Below are 25,877 nucleotides of genomic sequence, written 5' to 3' on the forward strand. Positions count from 1 at the left end.
AATCCAGTGTTCCATATACTCCCTAAACTATATCCCTATGCCCCATGATGCTGTTATATTATGAGATTGTATCAGTTCAGCCACACCTTCCTTCTAGAAAGTTCTTCTCCTGCATTGGCTCTCATGTCCTTTGGAGTCTAGAGTCCTCAGAATCATCCTGGAAGGCAGGAATCCAGTGCTTCCAAACTCCTGTTCCTTTTGATGTTTGAATTCCTCCCATGGGTTACAAATTTTTGGAAGGGGTGGAGAGGGATTTGGGGAGCAGTGCTCAGGGGATCTGGGGATCACATCCAGTGAATTATCTCTATGCCAAATAGGAATGATGGTTCAATGCTGAGGCCTAAATTTATGGTGTTGCTCAGGCCCGGTGGTTCAGGGTTATTGGGGGACTATGTGGTGACCAAGACTGAGCTGGGGTGGGTAGCATGACTGGCATGCACTTTAATCACTTTACTGTATTACAAATAGTCTATTTTTTGATGGGTTGTAGGGTTTGTGGCCATACCCAGCAGTACTTGAAGATTATTCCTGGTTCTCTACTCAGGGTTCACTCACACTTCAGGTGGAAGTGTTCAGGAAATTGTATGTGTTGCCAGAATGAGGTTGGGATTGGCTACATGCAATGCAGTGCCTTAACTCCTGTATTATCTCTCAAATTCCATATAAATAGTGGCATTCTCAGTGGTATCTAGAATGATGAATATTTCCCCTGGAGAGTTCAATTTACTTTGCTCAGATCCTTCAGAGGACTAACTATTCACAGCAGCTAAAGCCTCACAAAGTACATCTCTCAGATAATAAGCCTTGCAGGTTGAAATAGCTTCTTGATTAATAAGCTACAGAATGTCTGGTGTTAGCAGGTGCAGAAACAATCTTCCTTTCCTTGTATATTTCCCTCAGAACACTTGGGGTCCAGGTACATGGTCAATGAGCAGAAATGTTTTTTTTTTTTTTTGGTTTTTGAGTCACACCCGGCAGCGCTCAGGGGCTACTCCTGTCTCTACGCTCAGAAATTGCTCCTGGCAGGCTCGAGGGATCATATGGGATGCTGGGATTTGAACCACCGATCTTCTGCATGCAAGGCAAACACCTTACCTCTATGCTATCTCTCTGGCCCCGAGCAGAAATGTTTTAATTTGAGTAGTGAGTCTCAAAATATAGATATTTAATTTTTAAATATTCAGCACTGTAAAAAATATTCAATAAAGGGGTTGTAGGATTAGTATGATGGGTAGGGTTCTAGCTAGCAATTGGCCTATCTGGGCTCAATCTCTGGCATTCCATATGGTCCCCAAGTTCGCCAGGACTGATCCCTGAGTGAAAAGCAGGAGTAAGTCCTGAACATTACCAGGATTAGTTCCAAAAACAAACAAATAAACAAATAAAAATTTAATAAAGGGGGCCAGAGAGATAGCACGGCAGGTAGGGCGTATGTCTTAATGCCCTTATTGAACTCAGATTCAATCCCTGGCACCCATACAGTCCCCTGAGCCTGCCAGGAGTAATTCCTGAATACAGAGCCAGGTGTAGCCTCTGAGAACCACCTGGTGTGCTCCTCCTAAAGAAAACAAACAAACAAACAAACAAACAACAACAACAACAACAAAAATACCTTAAAAACCTAAATAAAATTTTGATAAGAAAATATCAGTATGGGGCCGGAGAGATAGCATGGAGGTAGGGCATTTGCCTTGCATGCAGAAGGAGGTGGTTTAAATCCTGGCACCCCTTAGGATCCTCCGAGCCTGCCAGGAGTGATTTCTGAGCATAGAGCCAGGAGTAACCCCTGAGCACTGCTGGGTGTGACCCACCCCCAAAATATATCAGTAATGTGTGCTAAGGATGTGGCCGGAGTGGTAAAACACATTTTTTGCATGTGTGAGGTTCTAGGTTCAATTCCTGGCACTCTCAACACTGCGGTGTGACCAACCCCCAAACACACCTTTGTAGCAATAACACACTCAGTGAGCTGTGTTATAAAAGGAAGTTCTGCAGTCCAGACTTTGTTGCTCCATTTATGGGTACAGGCAAAGTAGCTGGACCATAATTCTAAGAGCCCTAGGATTTCTGGGATGGAAATAAGCTTTGGCTTCAACTTAGAGTCACCAGCTGCATTAGCCCCTAACAATGGAGTCAGCCTGTTCTTTGAAGCATTGAAGCCAGGCATTGTCTCGAGCTCTTGGCCATAAACACTCAAGAGAGCATCTTTTTCAGTCTAAAGCTGTCAGTTGGAAACTTGAGCACAAGTGTCACTGTCATCATTAGGGGTCTTTTCTTCTGTTTTTAGTTTTGTTTTATGGGTTATGTACTCAAGGATTATTTTATGGCTCATACGCAGGGATCACTCTTGGCTCAGGATGATGCCAGGAATCAAACCTAAGTCAACCTCATACAAGACAAGGCACCCTATCTCCTGGACTGTCATGTATATCACCCTGGCCTTTTTGTCAGTGATCTTAGATGAGAACTTGCTGTAGCTTCTCCTTCAGCACTTTGACACTATTGAGGTGGAATCTTTCCTTAAACCTTTGATCCAACGCCTGCCAACTTTAGACTTTTCTTCTGTAGTTTGGTCATCTTGGGTCCCACTTGGCAGTGCTCAGGGGTTACTCCTGGCTCTGCTCTCAGAAATCACTCCTAGCAGGTATGGGGGACCATTTGGGATGCCAGTATTCAAACCCTGTTCATCCTGGATAAGCTGCTTGTAAGGCAAATGCCCTACTGCTGTGCTATCTCTCCGGCCCAATCTCTCTCAGTCTTAAAGAGATTAAAGAGAGCAAGTTCTAGAGTTAGGACTTGCCTTAGAGAGTGCTATGGCTTGTTTGACTTCTGGCAAGCCTACTCCCACTTTTTCTGTCTGAGCAACAAGACTGCTCCAATTTTCTCACCATATGTATGTCCATTGGAGCAGCTTAGTTTCTTCCGAGAACATTTCTTTTGCATTCATACTTGAGTAACGAGTACAAGAGGCCTAACTTTCAGTGTGTGGTCTCTCAACATGTCATTCAGCTTCATGACTTCTGGCGTTTGACTTGGGTGGGACTTGGGGCTCTTCATTTTCCTTGAACATTTAGGGCCCAGTGTTAGGTTAGACTTTGGTCTACTTTCAAAATTGTTGTGTATCAGTAGGATAGGGAAGAAAAGGAACAGACAGGAATAGCCAGTCAGTGGAGATGTTAGAACATACATAGGGTTTACTGGTTAAGTTTGCTGCCTCTGCCTATGGCCATAGTTTAGGAGGCCCCAAAGCAATGATAGTGGTTACATCAAAAGATCACCAATCACAAATTGACACAGCATATATAAGAATAGTGAAAACATTGAAAATATTATAAGAATTGGGGGTAAGAGAGATAGACTGGGATTATTACTTACCTTGCAACCTTGGTCTCACACATGGTCCCCCAAGCACCTTCAGAAGTGATCCCTGAACTCAGAACTTGATGATCCCTGAACTCTGGGCACAGTTGGGGCCTAAAACAAAAAGAAAGTATACATATCAATTGAGCATATTTGTTCAGAAAATGGGTGCTGAAAGACTCACTTGACATGGGATTATACAGACCTTGAACTTGTTAAAAAAAAAAAAAAAGAATGCATTATCTGTGAACAGCAGCAAAGCAAAGAAAATCCCCATAGACTAAGTACTTCTGTATTTAGAGAAGAAAGCTGTATTTAGAGAAGAAGCTGCTATTTGAATCTAGGTCAGAACCCCTGGAACCTGTGCACCAACTGTTGCTCTGCAGGGACCAGTGAGAGAAAAAGTCAGCAGAGCCCAAGTTCAGAGTAATAAGGCTCCCTCTCAGAACCAGCTCCTGGCAAAAAGGGTCTCTGCATCTTTGCAGGAAGACTTGGCATATATGGGTGTATATCTGTCAGATAATGTCTAAGACCATTCAGCAGGATGAAAGAGATAGGTCATAGGGCTGGAGCAAAAACCAAAACCAGATCCTTGAAATGCTTTTTGGGTGTTTACTAATGACTGTTGGTTCTTTGAGTGACTGGACAGATGGAACTCTTGGAACATAGAGTGGGAAATGCAGACTAAATGAACTATTGCAGAGGAGACTCTGGGGACTTGCATGTGGATACTGCACACTAAAAACTGGTATGTGTGGTGTTGGTGAGACAGTACAGGGTAAAGTGCTTGCCTCTAATCAATATAACACCACCTATGATCACATGATCACATATGATCACCTGACCACTCACCAAGAGTGAGAGCCCTGAATACCACCAGTACCTACCACACCACCACCAGACTATCATCCCCCTCTCTCTAAGTCTTATATGTGAGATACTGGTATAGTCAGACTTCCTATAAGAATGAAAAGTTAGCTGAAATTTGACAATGCACTTGTTTTTGCTGTGTAGGGACTGAACTCACACATGTGCTCTAATGCCAAGTCACATCCCTGAAACAAGTGCAGAATTAATTGAGTGGCAAAGAAGTGAGTGAAAAGTAGATTTGACTGGCGTCATTGAAGAAGTGGCATTTAGTTGTTGTTAGAACCCAGGGCTTCTTGCATGCAAGGGATATGCTTTAGTCCTGAGTCATACCCCAGTCCTGAAGATTATTGCAGTTTGGAGTTTGGGGGTTTGTTTTGTTTTTGGGCCACACCCAGAAATGGTCATGAACTACTCCTGGTGGTTTTGGGGGACCATATGGGATGCCAGGATTGAACCTGGGTCAACAGCATGCAAGGCAAATACCCTACCCACTGTATTATTGCTCTGGCTTGAGAAAATTGGATTTTGGGGGCATGGTTTATTTTGTCTTAGGGTTATACCCAGCAGTGTTCAGGAGCATGGGAGTTCCCTGGTGTGCATGGTAATCCATATGGTCCCAATGATCAAGCCTGGAATGTCTACATACCAAGTATGTATGTGCTCCAGCCCTTTACATTATTACTTTGCCCTCAGTAAGGTTGCATTTTAATTTGGGGGGGGGGTTGGGTCACACCCAGCAGTGCTGGAGAGTTACTTCTGGCTCTGCACTCAGAAATCGCTCCTGGCAGGCATGGGAGACCAGATAGGATTTGAACCCCTATCTGGCTGTGTGCAAGACCAATGCCCTACAGCTGTGCTATCTCTCCAGCCCCACATCTTAATCTTTTTGTAGCCATTCACTTACCTGTTGACATGAACTGTAAATTTTATATATCCTGTGCACAGTAACAATGTTACTACCCTCAGTGAAACCAGGGGTCAGGGATGTGACTTAGCATTAAAGCACATGTGTGAGTTCAATCCCTACACCACACAAACAAAACAACAAATTATTGTATATTGTTTTTTATGTACTGGTAGATCATAAAATTATTTTGATTTAACTCAAGGAAAGTTTGAGAACTCTTATGATATCCCGAAGGATAATATAGGCCAGTTAATTATCCAACAAAAATACAAAAATCCAAACAAAAATCCAACAAAAATCCAAAAAAAAAAAACCAAACAAACCCAACAACCTTGGCTGGTTCTTTCATCACTTGAGGAACTGTATAATTCAGCAATTGGTTAGGAGTGTGGCTTTCAAGCCAGAGTGATGGACTAAAAAGCTGGAATACATCCTCTTCATGAAGGGGGCCCAGGTTCAAGCCCCAGTAATATATGGTCCCCTGAGAACCAAACCAAACAAACAAACAAACAAACAAAATGGAATAAGTATGATTCTGGATTCAGATTCTATGGGTTCAAAGTTTGACTCCCTCACTGGTAGTTAGTTGTTTAGTCTTGAGAAATTTTTTTGGGGGAGGGCCACACCCATTTGATGCTCAGGGTTTACTCCTGGCTAAGTGCTCAGAAATTGCCTCCGGCTTGGGGGGACCATATGGGATGCCGGGGGATCGAACCGTGGTCCTTCCTTGGCTAGCGCTTGCAAGGCGCTTACCTCTAGCGCCACCTCACCAGCCCCAGTCTTGAGAAATTTAAAAACTTCTCCCAAATCAATTTATATCTATTTCTGTTTTCATAAATATAAGATGGGGGAAATGATAGACCCTAAATTAAAAAAAAAAAGCTGCTGTAAAAATTATGTGAACAGGGACGGAGAGATAGCATGGAGATAACGCGCTTGCTTTTCATGCAGAAGGTGGTGGTTGGAATCCTGGCATCCCATATGGTCCCCTGTGCCTGCCAGGGGTTATTTCTGAGCATAGAGCCAGGAGTAACCCCTGAGTACTGCTGGGTGTGACCCAAAAACCAAAAAAAAGAAAAAGAATGATGTGAACAGGGCTAAAGCAATACTGTACTGGATAGGGAGATTGCAAATGACCAACCTGGGTATGATCCCAGGTCCCCAGAACCTTGCCAGGAGTGATCCCTGAGTGTTGAGCAGAGAGGGAGGGAGGGAGAGAGAGAGGAGCTGAAGGAAGGAAGGGAGCAAGGAAAGAAAGAATGAAGGAGGGAGGACTGGCTATGAGAGGTGCTGGTCTCAGTGGTTTTGCCCTCCCCAAAGGTCTGTGTTAAATCCGAGGGATATACACTTGAGGTCAGTGTGATCTCTGGCCGTGAGGGGTAGCTACATGTTCTAAGATGAATGGACAGATGTATGTGTTTCCCTATGGACTGGAATAAACCCATCTGCTCGTCTGAGTCAGTTGCAGTGTTGTTTTTTGGGGGTGGGGTGGGGAGACACTTTCTGTGATACTCAGGGTTTACTCCTGGCTCTGCCAGATCTCAGGGATCTCTCCTGGGAAGATCAGGGATGCCAGATTGACCCCAGGTAGGTTGTATGTAAGGCAACACCCCATGCTGTACTATCCCTATCTTTATTTTTTCACCCCACTACCCCTATCTTTTGCAGTGTTCACAGGCATGTAGGACTGGGCCAGAGTCCTATATTTTAGAGTCCCTGAATTTAAAGTACAAGGGAGCCTTTACCTAGAAAAGTACATTTTAATTTTTATTTCTCACCTAGTGCCAGAATCTCTGATCCTTCAAAAATGGTGGTATAACTGCTCTAACAGTTTGAACATTCTGAAAATACAGTATTTAACAACTCTTGTACCTGGTATAGTGTTTTTTTTTTTTTTTTTTTTTTTGGTTTTTGGGCCACACCTGGTGTTGCTCAGGGGTTACTCCTGGCTGTCTGCTCAGAAATAGCTCCTGGCAGGCATGGGGGACCATATGGGACACCAGGATTCGAACCAACCACCTTTGGTCCTGGATCGGCTGCTTGCAAGGCAAACGCCGCTGTGCTATCTCTCCAGGCCCGTACCTGGTATAGTTAAAACATGAAGAAGACAAAGATAGATGAGGTGATTTTTGGAAGGTTTTTTTTTTGTTTGTTTGTTTTTTGAGGGTTGGTTTTAATTGCTAGACCTAATTTAAAACATGAAACATGAACTGTACCGCTGAATTCATTTTTAGTCCTTTTTTATTTTTGAGGCATCCTCCCAGGCAGTGCTCAAGGAGCCTTAAAACACTGCCCACAACCTTCAGTTACTTTGGTTGATCGTGGAAGAAGAGAAAGGTTAATATAAAGCAAGCATGTGTGGAGGGCAAGTCAGAGAACTTTTCAGAAGGTGCTAATAGTTATAAAACTTTGTGGGACACCCAGTGATGCTCAGGGGTTACTTCTGGTTATGTGCTCAGAAATCACCCCTGGCTTGGGTGACCATATGGGATGCTGGGGGATCGGACTGCGGTCTGTCCTACGCTAGCATGTGCAAGGCAAATGCTCTATTGCCTGTGCCACCGCTCGGACCCTATAATAATTGTCTTGACAGAGGCAGGCAGAGGGGAGATTGGAAGGGAAACTCTGGACACTGCTATTAGGAAATGTGTACTCATGAAGGATGTTGTAAATTGTTTGACTATAACTCTGTCATGTCCAATTTTCTGTTCTGTAGGTGGGAAAACTCTTGTAAACATGGAGTCACATTGACTATGAACAACCTTGTATCCACAGTGTTTAAATAAAAAATTAGGAATGAGAGAAAAAAAGTTTGTGGGAAAACTGGGGCCAGAGCGATAGCACAGCAGTGAGGCATTTGCCTCACACACAGCCAACACAGGATGGACTCCAGTTCAATTCCCAACATCCTATATGGGCCCCCGAACCTGCCAGGGGTGATTTCTGAGTGCAGAGCCAGGAGAAATCCCTGAGCATCACCGGGTTTGACCCCAAAACCAATAATAATAATAATAATAATAATAATAATAATAATAAATAATAATAATAATAAGTTTGTGGGAAAAAGCTGAGCCCTGGTGAATAGTTAAAGACCTTACGGGTTTAGAACAGACAAGGGCTGGGGCCCAGTATGGAAGTTCAGTGGTCTGGGGAGAAGAGAAGATACAGAAACTAGAAAGACATCAGAGCTGCACTGTGGAGAACAGATTCTTTAGAAGGTCAGAGAAACCAATTCTGAAGCTGTTAATCCTTGAGGTAAGAGAATGGGAAAAAATTTTTTTTGGTACCTAGTGTATTTTTAGGCTATTCTCCATCCTGAAAGAAATGGACCAATTGGAGAGACAAGAAGAGAGAGAGCGCTTTCTTCCTTCCAGTCCTGGAGTATTTTGAGGGTGATGGGGTTCAATTTTTTTTAGGGGAGGTTATTTTTGTTCTTAGTTTTTGGGACATGCAGCGATGCTCTGAGATCTCTTCTGTTCTACAATTGAATCACTCTTGGTGGTGGTCAGGGGAACATATGGGATATCGTAGATAGGGGATTGAACCCTGGTCAGGCACACACCTTCCCTGCTATACTATCTCTCCAGCCCCTTTTTGGGTTGTTTGTTTGTTTGTTTGTTTGTTTTTGCCACACCAAGTACTACTTTGGGTGTACTCTTGACTCTGTATTAGGGGTAGTTAATTCCAGTAGGACAGGGGAAACACTGGCATGCTGGGGATAGAATCTGGGTCTGCTGTATGCAAGGCAAAGTAGCTCAATCTGGGAAGGGCACAGAGCCTTGCAGACTGGTTTCCATCCCTTTTCTGCCATTGGTGAGGTAAAAAAAAATTTTTCCTACTCATTCATTTTCTTAGCAGCATGTCTGGGGGTGGGTTTTTACCTGCTTTTATATTTTTGAGTGTACAGGGAAAGGACAGAAGTGTTTTAGGTGTGGAAGAGAGTACTTGGGTCTACCAGAATAACCACAGTATTAGCTTGAGCACTTTGCCTCCATGGAAGAATGGGAGACTGAAATTTGGGCTCAGGTAAGTGTCATCATTTTGTTTGTTTTCAGCTACACCCAGCCGTGCTCAGAATTTACCCCTGACTCTGCTCCAGGACCACTTCTGGCAGTGTTTGGATAATTCTATATGGTGCTGGGGATAGAAAAGGGTTGGATGTACACAGGACAAGAGCCCCACTCTGCCATCTCTTGGGCCTCGGTTGGTGTGTGTGTGTGTGTGTGTGTGTGTGTGTGTGTGTGTGTGTGTGTGTGTGTGTGTGTGTGTGTAAGCAGTGGAACACAGAACCCCATGTTTGTGAGGCTGTGTTCCCCACCCCCTCTGTTTAACTCTTAAATTCTGTTATTTACTAGCTTTGTGACCTTGGGCAAGTTGCTCCGTTCTTTTCCTGTTTTCTAATTTCCTATCCATAAAGTAAGGATAATAATATCCGCTTTCAAGGGGATGTTGTGAGATTTAAATGAGACACAATACTTGGCGCAAAATACCAAAGAAAACAAAGGTCAGTTTCCTTCCTCCCATTTCTTTTTTGGGGGAGTCATATCCAGGGAGTGCTCAGGGCTTCCTCCTAGCTCTGTGTTTAGGGATCATTTGTGATGGGCTTAGGGGACCACATGAGGTGCCAGGGATTGAACTCAGGTTGGCCATGTGCAAGGCAAATTCCTTATCCTCTGTACTATGGCTCCAGATTTCTGTGGCTGATCCTCCCATTTCTGTGACTCCTAATTGTATTCAGCCTTTCTCCTTGGAGGTCCTCTCTGTCCCTTTCTTCTCTTTTTTCTTTCACAGAAACAAAACTCATACCTCACTCCAATCACAACGGTGGACAGATCCCTGGAGGAGCTAAATCAGCAGAGGCTTCAGTAGTGTTGACATGCATTAGAATGATGCTCTAGGGCCCGGAGAGATAGCACAGCGGCGTTTGCCTTGCAAGCAGCCGATCCAGGACCAAAGGTGGTTGGTTCGAATCCTGGTGTCCCATATGGTCCCCTGTGCCTGCCAGGAGCTATTTCTGAGCAGACAGCCAGGAGTAACCCCTGAGCAACACCAGGTGTGGCCCAAAAACCAAAAAAAAAAAAAAAGAATGATGCTCTAATAAGATTCTCCAAGATCTGTATTTCCTGTGCCTCTGCACACAGGGCTGCATCCAGTTCCTTCATCCTGAACAACTGTAGCCCATCTCACTGAATGGCCTTTACCTGATTGCTCTTTCAGGGTCCTTTGATAGGGCTAGTGGAATGGAAATGTGCTCACTTTGCTGGTAGGCAGCTGGTCTGCTACTCTGCTGAGCACCGCCTTTGCTAGCTGAGACTTGGGTTCTGTCTTACCCTCCTGTGGAACTCTGCACAGTGGGTCATCAGAAATGGAAGATGGAGGCACAGACTAACAGCAAAAACAAAATGACAGAACCCCTTACTGTACTCCTTCATCCCTAGATATAAAAATTAATATTGGGGCAGAGAGATCAATTAATGGGCTGAGGGGAGGGGGAAAAAGTTAATGGGCTGAAACACATGCTTTACATGCAGGAGGCCTAGGTTGGATCCCTACTGCATGATCCTACCAGTAGTGTTTGGGAGCTACTCCCAGCTAAATTGCTTGGGGCTTAATACTAGTGGTGTTTGGGGGCCTGAGAGGGAGCGCTAGAAGTAAGGCATCTTACTGTGGCATCTCATAGGTCCCCCAAGCCTGGAACGATTTCTGAGCGCATAGCCAGGAATAACCCCTGAGCATCAAATGGGTGTGGCCCAAAACAAACAAAAAAAAATACTAGTGGTGCTTAAGGAATCATTAGATCACAGGATATCTAATTTGAGACTCCTGTGTGTAAAATATTTCCTCAAACCTTTTGAGCTGCTTCCTCAGCCCCCAAAAGGATGTGGTAATGCCATGCAAATGTGTTGCTCTTATGCCACAGACCCCAGGCGGCCAGATTTGAACCAGTCATGTTTTGCACAGCATCAGAGTGTTGCAGAGAGAGAAAAAGGAGGGATCAAAGGAAGAGCCACTAGTGAAGGCTTCAAGAATCTTGGGTTGGAGTGGAAAGAGGAGAGCAAGAGAATAGGAGGAAGAGAAAGGTATTGATAACTGCAGCCATGATTCTTGAGACCCTGAGTGGGGATGGGACAGAAAAGAAGGCACAGGGAGTCCAAACCAGGTTGCCAGTGCAAATGAGCAGAGCTGGAGTGTTCTAGAATTTTCCAATGGGACCAAACTCATCAGAGGAATTTCCAGGAGGTTTCCCAGGAGCCTCATTGTCAACTTCCTTTTAGAGCTCTCCACATCAAGGGAGATTTCTCTTTTGACCTGGTTCAAGTAGGATCATGCATGCAACCAGCATCTCCACCCCGGGTCAGTGTCCTTGGCTGGCCCCAGAGCAGGATATCCTTCCACACAGGAGGAGAGGAGGCTTCCAGTCTGGAAACTTTGTGAATGTAGAGAACTGCTTGACTCAGCAGGAGCCCAGCCCAGAGGTTGAAGGGGTCGGCTGTTAAAGGGACAGAATACATGGTGAACACCAATGGGGGCTGTGAATTCTGGAATCAAGAGATTTCTGGAATTCTGGAGCTCAGCATTGGGGAGGCTCCCTCTGAATCACTTGGAGATTCTCTGTCCTGACCTTGGGTCAATGCTCCCCTTTGACTCGGCCTTCTGGATGCAGACTTGCCCCCTAGCCCCCTAGGTCCCTGCTCAACTTTGCTGGTTTGGGTGTGTGGGAGCATCTCTGCCAATGGGGACTGCTTGGGAGCTTACTGTCCTCCTTCGGTGTGACTGATCTGTGGGATTCCTGGGCTTCTCCAATCCTGGTTTGGGAAGTGATGAGCCTGAAGTAAGTGACCTTTGGTCTAGACCTCTTGGGTGCCTGTCTCCATTCCTGCTGGTGCTGGAATGGAGGGTTCAGAAAGCCCAGAGTAGCCTTTATGCTTTATTCTTTTTATTTCTGGGTCAATTTTCTTAGCCTGCTAGGGACTCACAGTGAACTTGTGAGTCTACTTTCTCTCTTCACCTCAGGAGCTATAAGCTGGAAGGTATGTGGGGGACAGTGAGGTTTGGTGTGTGTGGAGGGTTTGGGGGGCATGAGGCTATATGGAGGGCAGTGGGATTATGTGTGGAAGGTTATGGGAGTTTGAGGCTGTGTGTGGATGGTAGTGGAGTACAGTGGCTGTATGCATACTAGAGAATAAATCTGTGAGATGTACGTAGCTGTGGAGGTGTGTGTATGAGCAGGCAGGGTACAAGGTCTGTGGGATTGTCAATGGGAGGTTTTGACCCCCCGGAAAGGTGAAAGGGGTGTGGGCTGAGTGTGGTAAGCATGTGGGGAGGAGGGGGCTGTGTCCCATCCTGGTGAATACTAGTTATGAGCCCAAGGAGGAGTGTTGTCTCTTTTGTCTGCATCCCCAGGGACCTGGGCCCTCATTGACCACAGCTATAGTGGCCAAGGGACAGTGCTAAGGTCTCCCTCTCAGGGTGGGTATGGGCGCTGTCTCAGCCTCTGGATGTCCTGGCCTCATTTTTTGGGGGAGGGGGCACACCCTGTGACACTCAGGGGCTCTGCTCTCAGAAATCACTCCTATCACTCCTGACTTGGGGGACCATATGGGACATTGGGGATCAAACCCAGGTCTGTCCTGGGCAGCCACGTGTCAGGCAAACACCCTACCCCTGTGCTATTGCTTCGGACCCTTGTTTTGTTATGTTTTTGAGACATATCCATTGACGCTCTGTAGTAACTCCTGGTTCTGTGCTCAGAAATCACTCCTGGCAAGCCTGGGGACCATATGGGATGGTGGGAATTGAACCCAGGTCGGCTGCGTGCAAGGTAAACACTCTTCCTGCTGTGCTATCACTTAAGTTCTTGTCCTAGCCTCTTTCTACCTGACTTCCTGTCCTGCCTCTAAACTGTCAGGTGGCTGATGATTGTCAGCCTGTCTTGCCTCTGTAGGCTGCAGGTTCTTTCCTGCTCTTGTAGGGTCATCTGGGCCCAAACCTCATACCTAGACTCTGGCTCCTCTGCTGTGTGTGTCTGTGTGTGGAGACAACATAGGGCTGTGGCACCCCATGGGATCCCCTGCTCAGTGTTGTGGTCCCTCCTGTCAGCCCAGACCCCAGTGGCTGCACTCGCTGGCCCTAATAGGTAGGAGGGCCTGGCTCTGATCTGGGAGAAGAGTCAGGGCCATAGAATCTGAGGAATGTGCCCTGGCAGTTTACACTCTGTGTGCAAGACCAGGACAAGCTGAAAGTGCTTCCTGACCTGCAGTGCATTGCTCCAGGCCAAGGTGCTGGTTGCATGGGTGTGTTTGTGGGGAACTCAGGATACACTTGTCCCCTCCTTCTGGGCCTTTCTGCTATGTGAGAGGTGCCTCACACTCTTCCTTGCAGACTTTGGTGATTGAGCCTGCCCAAAGCCTAGGAGAACTTGGACCCAAGCAGTCAGGTAGGCCAGCTGAGTACCCTGGGCAGGGCAGGGCAGGGTAGAGGCTTGTTGGCATCTCCTGCCCCGGCTTTGGTGCCCTACTGGGCAAGAACAGTTGTGACCTGCTTTCTGGCCTCCTCCTAGGAGCGCTTCAGCCCACACAGGAATCCTGGAGAACTGGATTCCCAAGGGCCTGAGCAGTGGCCTGACCCCTCAGGAGGCCTTAGTGAACATGATGTGAACAGTATGGGGAGGCTGAGACAAGAAGGGAACCTCTGCAGAGGAAGCAAGAACTGAAGCTGTGTTTCATTCCCTGTGTACCGTTTCCTGTGGCCGCCTCTCAGGCCCTTCCTGGAACTCACCGTCTCCTCAGGGTGACAGGAATTCTGAGGTGCCATGCTCTGAGTTGTTTTTCTGAAGGGCTGGTATGGCAAAAACTTCCACAAGGGACTCTGATGGGCAGGATTTAGGAGGGACACCCCCCAAGAGATCATGTCTATTTTTCTTGTATTTAAAGAAATGGGGAGGGGCAGACTAATAGCATAACATTTGCCTCACAGCAGCTGATTCAGGCTCGATCCCTGGCATCCCATATGTTTCCCCAAACCTGCCATGAGTAATTCCTGACTACAGAGCCAGGAGTAAGTCCTGAGCACTGCTGGGTGTGGCCAAAACAAATTAATAAAAAAAGAAATTGCTTCCTCTTCCTTGGTGGTTGTTGCTGTGATCAGCGGTCTGCACATGTGGTAGCTGCCAGAGAAGCGCAAGAGCAATGCCCCTGGAATGAGCTTGGCATAGAGACCAGACTCATGGCCTTGGCCCATCCTGGTGGTGTTTGGGTGCCTACAGGGCTACACTTGATGCTGCTGGGGGATGGTGTTGACTTGTGGTAGTTGGGTCACACTAGAGTTAGGGGTGTGCAATGTATAAACCTAGACTCCTGAGAGGCAGCCAGGCCTCCTGAAAGGATTGCTGCTTCTGCTTCTGCTTCTTTTACTTCTATTTTTTCTTTTGGCAAAACTCAGCGGTTACTCCCGGCTCTGCACTGAAAGATCATTCCTGGCTTAACTCGAGGGACCATGTGGGATGCTGGGGATTGAACCTGGGTCAGCTGCATGCAAGGCAAGTGTCCTGCCCACTGTGCAATCTCTCTGGCTCCTAAAAGTGTTGCTTCTTGGGATTGCTGCAGTGCAGGAAGAAAAGGGGAGAAGTAGGAAATGTAGACAGAGGGGAGGATTCAGAATGCAGAGCCACACTTCTGTTTCTTCTTTGACAAGCTTCCACATACTTATATCCAGTTCTTGGCCTGTCAGCTAATCATTAGAAGGAAACTTGTTTAGTTTGGGGCCACCCCCAATGATGCTCAGGTGTTATTGGCTCTGCACTCAGGAATTACTCCTGGTAGAGCTCAAGGGACCATATGGGATGCATTGAACTAGGTTAGCCACATGCAAGGTAAGTACCCTCCCTGCTGTAATTGTGTGTGTGTGTGTGTGTGTGTGTGTGTGTGTGTGTGTGTGTATGTGTGTGTGTAAGAACAGACTCAATAGCACAGTGGCTTCCACACCAGGACCGGGGGCTCCCGGGCACACCAGGGCCCTGAATGCAACCCTGCTTCATGGCAGCATGTTAGATCCACCCACACAGCCTCCTGGTTCCATCCTCTGCCCTGCTAGAATGCAGAGAGCTTTCCATTGACGGATTCCATTTTCCCTCCAAATCCATCCAAGTCCTGGTGGGCCAGGAAGGAGAGTTGGGGACTAAGTTCCAGTAGCAAAGAATGTACCACATGGAGTGGCTCAAATTTGGTCCATGTGCATGGGAAGAGAACACAAGCAGGCATTTTTCTGTCCACACTTTGAATTGAGCAAGAGCACCACAGAGAGAACAGCTCTGCATTGCTGCGTGTAGTTTAGTGATGAGCGTGACGAGGGAAGATAATGGAACGATCTAGGGTTTCTATTGTGAATAAGGAAGTTGGGGGCAGATTCCAGGGAGTGCTAGGCTGTCTGCTTTTCCTGTGAGAGCTGGGGCATCGAACAGAAAAGTGGCAGGGACATGACTGTGGGACAGGGCAGGCCTGGTACAGAGCCCAGGGGTGGGATCTGGTGAGTAAGGGTGCTCAATATATATGGGAGCCCCAAAGGCCTATCTGAAGAGAAAACAGGAAATGGAAAGGGATTAAGTACTCTAGCTTCCTCTTCTCACCCCATCCCACCCAACCCTGTCTATCCTGAGGTTCCTTTAAAAAATTTTTTTAAGTAAATCAACTTGAGATAGAGTAGAAATCATTAATAATTGAGTGTTTTAAACATACAGTGTTTTAAACACCAACCCCTTCACCAGTGTTCATTTCCCACCATCAATTTCTCAGTTACCATCCTATCCTTCCCATCCCCAGCCTGCCTCTATGAAAGACACGTGTCTTCCTCTCTCTCTCTCTCCCCCCTCACCCCCTCCCTCCCTCCCTCTCTCTCCCTTTCTTCCCCCCCTTCCCTTTTAGACATAGTGATTTGCAATACTGTTACTAAAGGGATAACATATATATCACTTTACTTCCTTTCAGTTCTAGTTCTTGTCCATAATGGTCGTTTCCAACTATTATTGTCATAATGGTCCCTTCTTTATCCTAATTGCACTTCTCCCATCATTTCTATTGTCTTTGGGTATTCTCATACTATTTACATTTTATCCCACTGATGAACTCAATCATTCTATATCTGCCCCTCCCACCATGACTCATTTCACTCAGCATAATATTCTTCTTGTTTATCTATGTATAAGCAAATTTCATGACTTTTTTTTTTGTTTGTTTTTGGGCCACACCCGGCGGTGCTCAGGGGTTACTCCTGGCTGTCTGCTCAGAAATAGCTCCTGGCAGGCACGAGGGACCATATGGGACACCGGGATTCCAACCAACCACCTTTGGTCCTGGATGGCTGCTTGCAAGGCAAACGCCGCTGTGCTATCTCTCCGGGTCAGACTTCATTTTTCTTAATAGTTGCATAGTATTCCATTGTGTAGATGTACCACAGTTTCTTTAGCCACTCATCTGTTCCCAGTACTTGGGTATTTTTTTTTCCAGATTGTGGCTATTGTGAATAGTGCTACAATGAACATAGGAGTGTAGAGGGCTTTTCTGCATTGTTTTTGGGCCCTAGGGTATATTCTAGGACTAGTATTTCTGGGTGGAATGGAAGTTCAATTTCTAGTTTTTGAGGGATCTCCATATTGTTTTCCAAAAAGGCTAGACCAGTCTACATCCCCACCAGCAGTGAACGAGTCCCTTTCTCCCCCTATCTGTGTCAGTATTGATCATTCTTATTCTTCTTAATGTATACCAGTCTCTGTGGTGTGAGATGATGTTTCATCGTTGTTATCTCATTTGCATATGCCTGATGTATTTCTTCTTTGAGGAAATTTCTGTTTATCTCTTCTCCCAATTTCTAATGGGGTAAGATTTTTATTTCCTGTTAAACTCTAGCAGTGCCTTATATATTTTAGATATTAACTTCTTATCAGATGGGCATTGGGTGAATAGTTTCTCCCATTCCATGGGTAGTCTTTTTATCCTGGTCATCATTTTTTGAGGTGCAGAAGCTTCTTAATATAGTTCCATTTGTTTATCTTGGCTTCCACTCTGAGATCTCTTTTGAGGACAGTCTTAGAACTGAACTGCTTCCTTTAATAAAAATTACCTAGGGGCCTGAAAGATAGCACAGCAAGTAGAACTCTTGTTTTGAATGCAATCTACTTGGGCTTGATTCTCAGCCAAGCACTGCAGGAGTGATTTCTGAGAGCAGAGACAGGAGTAACCCCTAAACATCACCAGGTGTGACTCAGAAAGAAAAAAAAAAGCCAAAAAGCATCCTACCTAAGGCCATGGGCTAGAGATCTACACTTTCCACTGCCTGGCTTGACATCTTTACCTTTGTCCTGTTCAGGGACGAGAGACCATGGCATGGGTAGCTCCCACTTGTACCCAGAGTCATTCTCAGTGTGGCACAGTCTAGCTCCTCGCATTGTGTCATGTCCCACAGTTTAGCCTAGCATGGAGCTGGAACTTTAAATCCAGTTCTGAGACTCCAGAACCTCAGGTCATTCCAGTGCCCAGGAGAGGGACTCTACTAGGGTAACACTGACCAGCAAGAGAGCAAAAGAGCCTGCCCCCAACACTCATGTTAGCACTGCCACCATACCCAGCTCTCGGGTCGGGGTGCTTAGGGCGATTCTGCTGCCAGGGGATCCTTGCCCTTCTGTCTGCTTTTTTACTTGAAACCATTGTGTGGTTCTGCCCTGACACATTTCCTGCCCTCCTGCCTCCAGTCACATGTTGGCAAGTTGTGTGGGATTGATTTCAGTGCATTGATTTCAGTGCTTGGTACAGCTCAGCCCTGGCACTGACCTGCCTGCCCATGGGTCTGGCTGCCACTCCCCTGATCATGCTTGTACTCCTGGGAATCCTGACACTGGAGTCTGAGGGCCTTCCTGGCTATACATTACTGATACCATCCAGGCTTGGAGCATTTAGATTTGACTTGCTAATGAGAACTATGTATTAGACAATATGGTGTAAACATGAACTTTTGTGGGTGTGCTCGTACCATTATGTTTCTGTGGGAGAAAGCCCCACAACTGGTGGAATCCCAGGGCCACTAAAACCTCTTCTCTGGTGCTTCATGCCATGCATAACAGTCTAGCCCAGGCTCTTATATGCAGGGCACTTGGTAATCTACAAATTGAGCCCCATCCATGGGTCCTAGAATATTTCAGTTTGCTAAAGTATTTCATGCTGAGTTGTTTGTATTCTGTTTTCAGATAACTGAGCTGAGAGCCCCTGGTGGATGCCAGCAGTGAGCTCCTCCTCCTGGAGAGGGCTTCCCTCTGCTCTATAACAGGCACCGGGATAATCTGGACAGGGTAGTTGAGCCCAGCCCTGAGGCTGCCACTCAAGTATCTGTCAAAGGGTGTCATTTTTATTTGTTTTTTGTTTTTGTTTTTGTTTTTTTGGGCCACACCTGGTGACGCTCAGGGATTACTCCTGGCTATGCACTCAGAAATTGCTCCTGGCTTGGAAGATCATATGGGATGCCAGGGGATAAAATCATGGTTCATCCTAGGCTAACGCATGCAAGGCAGATGCCTTACCTTTAGTGCCACCACTCTGACCCCAAAGGGTGTCATTTTTGACAGATATCCTGTATGGGTGCTCTCAGTTACATGTGCTCTCCCCGTGCTGATCCCACTCCTTCCAGAACATAAAGTCATCACCCTTTTAGCCTGAGAAATGTTTATAAATATACATATCAAACATTTACTGATAATAAATAATATATATTTTTATTATACCCAGTGGTGCTCAGGGGTACACCAGGCTCTGTATTCAGGAACTACTCCTAGTGGTACTCAGGGGACAGTATGGGGTTCCAGGGATTAATCCTGGCTTACACAAGCAGACAAGCTAGTCTATCTCTTCAGCCTATTAAAAATTTAAAACAAAATATCCTAGTTACATGACTCCCATAATGGGGTGTTACCTGCAGTTCAATAAGCTAGATATAATTTTTTAAATTCAGTTTAAAAGTTTAAAAGTTTGGAGAGATAGCACAGCAGTAGGGCATCTACCTTGCAAGCAGTTGATCCAGATGGACAGTGGTTCGAATCCCAGCATCCCATATGGTCTCTCATGCCTGCCAGGAGCGATTTCTGAGTGCAGAGCCAGAAGTAACCCTGAACGCCACTGGGTGTGACCTCAAAACTAAAAAACAAACAAAACAAAACAAAAGTTTAGGGGCCGGAGATATAGCATAGTGGTAGGGCATTTGCCTTGCAAGTGCAAACCCAAGACCAACGATGGTTTGAATCCTGGCATCCCATCTGGTCCCCCAAGTCTGCCAGAAGTGATTTCTGAGCAGAGAGCCAGGAGGAACCCCTGAGTGCTGCCGGGTGTGGCCTAAAAACAGAAACAAACAAACAAACAAAAACCCCAAAAACAAAAAAACAGAAGTTTAAAAGATCATCCTGGGGGCTGGAGCAGTGGCGTAAGTAGTAGGGCGTCTGCCTTGCACGCACTAACTTAGGGCAGCCTTCAGTTCGCTCCCCTAGCATCCCATATGGTCCTCCAAGCCAGGAGCAATTTCTGAGCACTTAGCCAGGAGTAACTCCTGAGTGTCACTGGATGTGATCCAAAAAGCAAAAAAAATAAATAAAAATTAAATAAAATTTCACCCTGAAGGAATAACATATTATATAACTTGAAATAAAGGCAATGGAAGAATATTATAATTGAGAGGGTGAAACTGTTAAGTGAGTAACTCTGATAAAGTTTTCATGAAAAAAGTATATTGACTAGATTTCTACATAGGATCTTTTTTTATTTATTTTTTGTTTTTTTTTTGGTCACACCCAGTAACGCTCAGGGGTTACTCCTGGCTATGCGCTCAGAAGTTGCTCCTGGCTTGGGGGACCATATGGGTCGCCAGGGGATCAAACCGTGGTCCGTCCAAGGCTAGTGCAGGCAAGGCAGGTGCCTTACCTCTAGCGCCACTGCCCGGCCCCCTACATAGGATCTTTTACTTTTACTTTTTTTTATTGTACTTGTCCCCAAAAGACTTTTATTTTCCTTTAGTCTATCCTTTCACTTTTATATAGGTCAGTTTTCTTTTTCTTTTAAATATTTTTGTCAATTCCTTCTTAATAACCTAGTGGTAATATATATCACACTTTCAGGTGTCTTTGCTGTATTAAATAGTTATGTGTTTCATTCTTATGGTAACTCCCAAATTGTAAGCAAATACAAATAATTCTAATATAGGAGAAATTACATTAACTTTTTTTGTTGCTTTGGATGATACCCAGTATCATTCAGAGAATATTTCTGGTTCTACCCTAAGAAATCACTCCTAACAGAGTGCACCAGATAGGATGCCCAGGACAGAACCTAAGTTGGCTATGTGCAAGGCAAGTGCCCTGCCTACTGTACTATTGCTCTGGCCCTACACTGACATTTCTGTATCCAATGTTACACATTAAGCCCATAAAAATAAACAGTTTTATTATGCACTTTGATATGTAAAAGAGTGTGTAGGCTACCAGGCCACATTATGACCTTTGATCATGGTTTTTCACTTCATAATGACAGAGTAGTGTTTACTAACTATAATATTATAATAAATGGGTAGGTCACCTGTGACAGCATAGTATAAAAAAGCGAATGCAAGGCTAACGAGATACTACAGCAAATAGGGCACCTGCCTTATTTGCATGCAGCCAATCCTGTAACTTATATAGCCCCCCAAACCCTGAGTAAAGTGTAACTCAAAACCCAAGAAACAACAAAACCCCAAATACTTTCTAAAAGATTTTGTAGATTTTTTTTTTTGGTTTTGGGGCCACACCTGGTGACTTTGGAGGTTATTCCTGGATATGCACTCAGAATCACTCCTGACTTGGGGGACCATATGGGACACCCAGGATCCAACCAAGGTCTGTCCTGGATCAGCTGCATGCAAGGGAAATGCCCTACTGCAGCTCTATTGCTCTGGCCCCAATTTTGTAGATTTTTTTAAATACATAAATTATTATTTAAAGACCATGTATTACATGGAAAGAAAAAAGATGAGTATTTGAATTCTATTAGAGAGAGACAGAGAGACAGGGAAACAAAGAGTGGGAGTAAATAGAAGGATTATTTGCAAACATCATTTGTCATCTGTTCTCTTCATGCTCAACTGTGTGTGTGTGTGGGGAAATAATGATCAATGCTCAAAAGAGGGCACTTGGGTTGTCAAAGTAAAGACAAGGTGCTTACAGGATAGGGTTCTGTTTCTTCCCTCCCTCCCTTCATCTCACTTTCTATCTCCTTCCTTCATATTTCCTCTTCCTTACATCCCTTTCTCCTCTTTTCTCCATTCCCTCATTCTCCACTCCTTACTCTTCCCTTCTCTTCTTCCTTCCCTTCTTTCTTTTTTCCCTTTTTCCCTCCTCCCTTCTCTCCTACTTTTTTTCCTACATTAGGTCTCCTCGCCTTTCCTTCCTTCTTGTTTCACTCCCACTTTCCTTCCCTTCTAGGCCAGTGGTTGGCAACCTTTTTTTTCAACTGAGCCAAATCTCGCCAAAACCACGATTGAAATTTATTTTGAGAGCCACACAGGGTGTGCACTGACAGAGGCTAGGAGCAGAGTCCTGACTCCTGGAGCAGCTGCCCAGCACACAGAAGAGGCAAATTAAAAGTATAAAGAGCCACAGGTTTCTGACCACTACTTTAGGCTAAAGGAGTTTGGACATGTTAATGTGCCATCAAGGGAGGTCCTGTGAGGAGAGGAAGGGAAGGTTGGGGGGAGGAAGGGAGTGTTTAGGGCACCATTCTGGGGCGTATCTAGTGGATGGCCAAGAGCACAAGGTTATTCCTTGGCAGGAGGCAGAGCTCTGCTTCCCTAGAGAGCAGAAGGAAAAAAGAAGGGCATGTGTGGATGACTTAGAGGGGAAGAGAGGCAGGAAATTGTGAGATTATTTCCAATGACCTCAATATTCCTCTTCATAATGATATATTTGCATAACTGGTGAAAATATATCTTAATATTTTACTTTGCCAACTCATAGCTGAAAATAGTCCTTCTCTGGGTTAAAAGGTTTAAGTTCCATCCAGGTGTCAGCATTTACTAGTGTCTCCTTTTTAAGTCACTAGGAACATTTTGCTAGTCCCAGTACTTTTAGTTTGAATGGTGCTGAGGATCAAGTTCATATGCTCTATTCTGAACCAGAAGCTGTGGAACAGCTTCTTCGCTCCAGGCAGCTGAGTTCTCAACATCTTAATCAGCTTATCAAATTTCTTAGAATTTCAAATAGCAGGATACCCTCATACCTTCTGCGGATCCAAAATGATCATCCCGGAGCTGTACATAATTAACTCTCTGGGCCACAGGGAGTAGCCTGGTTTGCCTGTGGCCACCTTGACTCTTCCATGTTGGAGAAACCACTTCAAACTCGAGATTTGGCTTTCCTGTACAGCTGAGGGCCCCAGACTTCTGCTCTGATACACAGAGTTCTAGAAGCTATCACCTGCTCACTTTGGGTCTGATAAAACTTGCCTCCCAAGAGCCCTAGGAGCCTTTCTCCTATTAACATGCATCACCTGTTGGGGAAAGTGGATTGTAAAAGGAACAACTTTGGATAATTTCCTAAAATACGAAATGCTCAATTCCTGGCACTGAAGGCCAGAGGGGCTACATCTGCTTTCCACTTTCCTCTCCAGTCTCTTGGGGGTGGGGAGGGAGCAATACATGAGGGCTGCTGGGCCTCAGCTCTAGCTGCAGACCTCAGGTTCCTGGGGAGCTGAAAAACAAACCTCACTGCCCTTCCTTACACTTCTTAGACCAGTCTTGCAAGCCGTGGGTTCAGTACTTTCAAAAAGTTTCCCCTTGTTTTCAGTCTGCGGCTAGTGGAGACACACCATGCCAGGTTGCCATAATCATGGAATCATTGTGACATGACTTCTCAAGAAAAGGATGTGAATTCTGGAACTCAGGGGGCTCTTGGCACTTAGAGGCAGTGGACCTAGCATTCCTCCCTACCTGTCTGTGTGCCAGGGAGGAGAGGCATTATCTTGACACACCTGTCCTCAATAAAACTAGTTTTGTTTTATTGCCCATCCTGGCATTTTGCTAGCATTTCACTGCAAACTGAGGTCTATTTAATAGGGTGTGCTCTTGTACTTTTCATTTATAGCTTTATTGATGTATAATTGACAGACAGAAAATCGTATGTATTTAAAATGTGCAATTTGATAAGTGTTGACATATATTTATAACCATGAAATCATCTAGCCAATGAGCAGACATCCTCATAAATTCTCCTTAGCCCCTGGCTGAGCCATAGGTCTTTCTGCTTCCCAGATAACCACTCCCTTACCTTCTGAGTGGAACCCTACATCCTCTGCACTGTTATTTAGGGTCTTTTCCTCTGTATAGTTGGTTTGAGATTCACCCCAACATTGCATGTCAGTTATCCAGCCTTTTCTGTGTCTGGGTAGTAGTTAATAGTGTGGGACAAATTATGTTCTGAAACCATCTACTTCCATATGGGTTGTTTCCAGTTGTTGACATTATAGACCAAGCTGCTGTAAATAACCCTGGATAAGACTTGGTGTAGTCAATTTTCATTTTCTTCTGGAAGTCTCCCAACCAGGGGTTAGGGGGCTGAGGGGCTTGCCCATTGAAACTGAGTCAATGGTGCTGGTGGTTCAGGGTGAAACTGGAGGACCTAATGCTGTTCAAGCTTTGCAGAACCATGGGGCCCCCAGGGACAGCCTGGTGAGACACAGGAGCCTGCAGGGCCACACTTGGTGATGCTCAGAACATTCCAGGGCTATACCCAGTGATGCCCAGAAAGTCATGTGATGAGTGGTATCAAGTCCTGGTCAGGTGAATTCAAGGCAGATGTCCTAACTGCTGTTCTATCTTTCAGACCTGATATCTTTCATTTGTTGTGGGAAGTGGCTGGGAGCAGGTGACTTGAGTCATATGATAGATTGGTATTTTCCTTTTCAGGAAGCTGCCTGCTTTCAATAGCAATCAGTCCCTTTTACATTCCCCACAAAAGCACTGGAGAGCTTTCAGCTATCTGCTAGGTCTGGGCTGCTGATGCAAGAGGCCCTTTCTTTCCTTTCCCTTTCTACCTATGTAGAAGGGATGAAAACCAGGGACATTCTCAGAAGAATAGCCAGGTAGTGGGTGTAAGAGATACACAAAGTCCAGACTTGTAATTTTCACCATTTGTTTCAGGCACAAAAGCCACAGGCCTGGGCCTGATCATGTCCCCTCAGTCAGATGAGAAAGGGCCTTGCTGTAACTCTCTGTAACTCCATGTTTGCTTTTTCACTACAGGCAACCAGACACCATGCCCCCCACCTATAGACCTGCTATTGGCAATAAATAAAGGATATTTGGTCTCCATAGTTCGTTACCATGTCTTCCACTCAGGGCAGTGGGGAGCACTGGGACTCCCTGGAGTCGGTGGGACTCAGTCGCAAAGAGTTGGCCATGGCCGAAGCACTGCAGATGGAGTATGATGCTCTGTCCCGGCTGCGGCATGACAAGGAAGAGAGCAGAGCCAAGCAAAACGCAGACCCAGCGCTCATCAGCTGGGACGAACCTGCCCTGGGCTTCTACAGCAAACCAGCCACCAGGCGCACTGACCTCAAGCTCTTCCGAGGTCTGTCAGGCTCCGATCCCACCCTCAACCTCAACTACAACTCACTGTCCCCACAGGAAGGGCCGCCCAGGTCTCCCTCCCAAGGCTCCCAACCTGGCCCTGACCCCTGGCCCAAAGGATCACTGGCCAGAGACTATCTCTACATCTTTGATGACTGTGATGGGGGCCTCTCTCTGTCCCCAGGAATAGGAAATGTTGTCGACTCTTCTAAAAAACTGTCTCCGCCTCCTTTGCCTCCTCGTGTCTCCATCTGGGACACCCCTCCCCTGCCTCCCAGGAAGGGGTCCCCCTCCTCCAAGACCTCCCAGCCCAATGACATCAACAGTTTTTCATCAACAGAACAACCTTCTGGCAAGTTGCTAGGGCATGAGATCCTCGAAGAAGAAGAGGTGCCCAGAGGTGGGTGCCCAGGTCGCATCCTGGGATCTGTGGACTACGATGGCATCAACAATGCCATCACTCGTCTCAACCTGAAGTCCACCTATGATACAGAGTTGCTACGTGATGCCAGCCGTGGCTGGAAGGACTTCGGCAAGGACACTCCTGGGAAACCCGTGGCCCGGAGCAAAACCATGCCCCCGCAGGTGCCCCCCCGCACCTACCCCTCACGCTGTGCCAACCGGAAAAATGCCACATCAGGCAAGAACCACCGGATTTCTGCTGCTACGGTGAGGAGCTTGCTGTTTCCTCTGACCCTCTTTTCCTATGTCTTAAAAGTCAGTCATCGTTGCTGTTTCTCCTCTGCTATTCCAATCCAAGTCAGCTCAGTGTTCATTCACACTTCCTGTCCCCTCTCATCTGATTCTTTGCTATCTGACTGGGGTTGGGGAGAGGAACAGGGACACAGCAAAGGCAGTGTCCTCTTTTCAAGACTGAGTTGTTCATATCTTGCCCCACTGGTCTACCTGCTGCATTTTCTGGGAATCCCAGCTCTAAGAGAATCCTAATTCCAGAAAGCCTGGCTTGAGGCCAGGGGGCTCAGACTGATTCCAGATCCCATTGCCATGTGGACTGTGATCAGTTGCTTCTGCTTTGTGAGTTTCTGCTCTGCTCAAAATGCTGTCTTGGGGCCAGAGGCACCAACTTTACACAGGGCCAACCCTGGTTTGGTCT

At 45.9% G+C, this 25,877-nt stretch overlaps 1 protein-coding gene across 1 annotated transcript in view; it reads left to right on the plus strand.

Moving 5' to 3' along the window:
- The window catches only part of PIK3C2B (phosphatidylinositol-4-phosphate 3-kinase catalytic subunit type 2 beta), an 83,088-nt gene that overhangs the window by 9,004 nt on the left and 48,207 nt on the right, over positions 1–25,877 (plus strand). Inside the window, exon 2 of the mRNA XM_049770581.1 lies at positions 24,437–25,432. Within this exon, the coding sequence (XP_049626538.1) occupies positions 24,518–25,432 (915 nt within the window). The 5' untranslated portion in view covers positions 24,437–24,517. The remainder of the gene's footprint in view (positions 1–24,436; positions 25,433–25,877) is intronic.

The sequence above is a fragment of the Suncus etruscus genome, chromosome 3 (assembly GCF_024139225.1).
Source record: "Suncus etruscus isolate mSunEtr1 chromosome 3, mSunEtr1.pri.cur, whole genome shotgun sequence".
Classification (NCBI taxonomy): Eukaryota; Metazoa; Chordata; class Mammalia; order Eulipotyphla; family Soricidae; genus Suncus; species Suncus etruscus.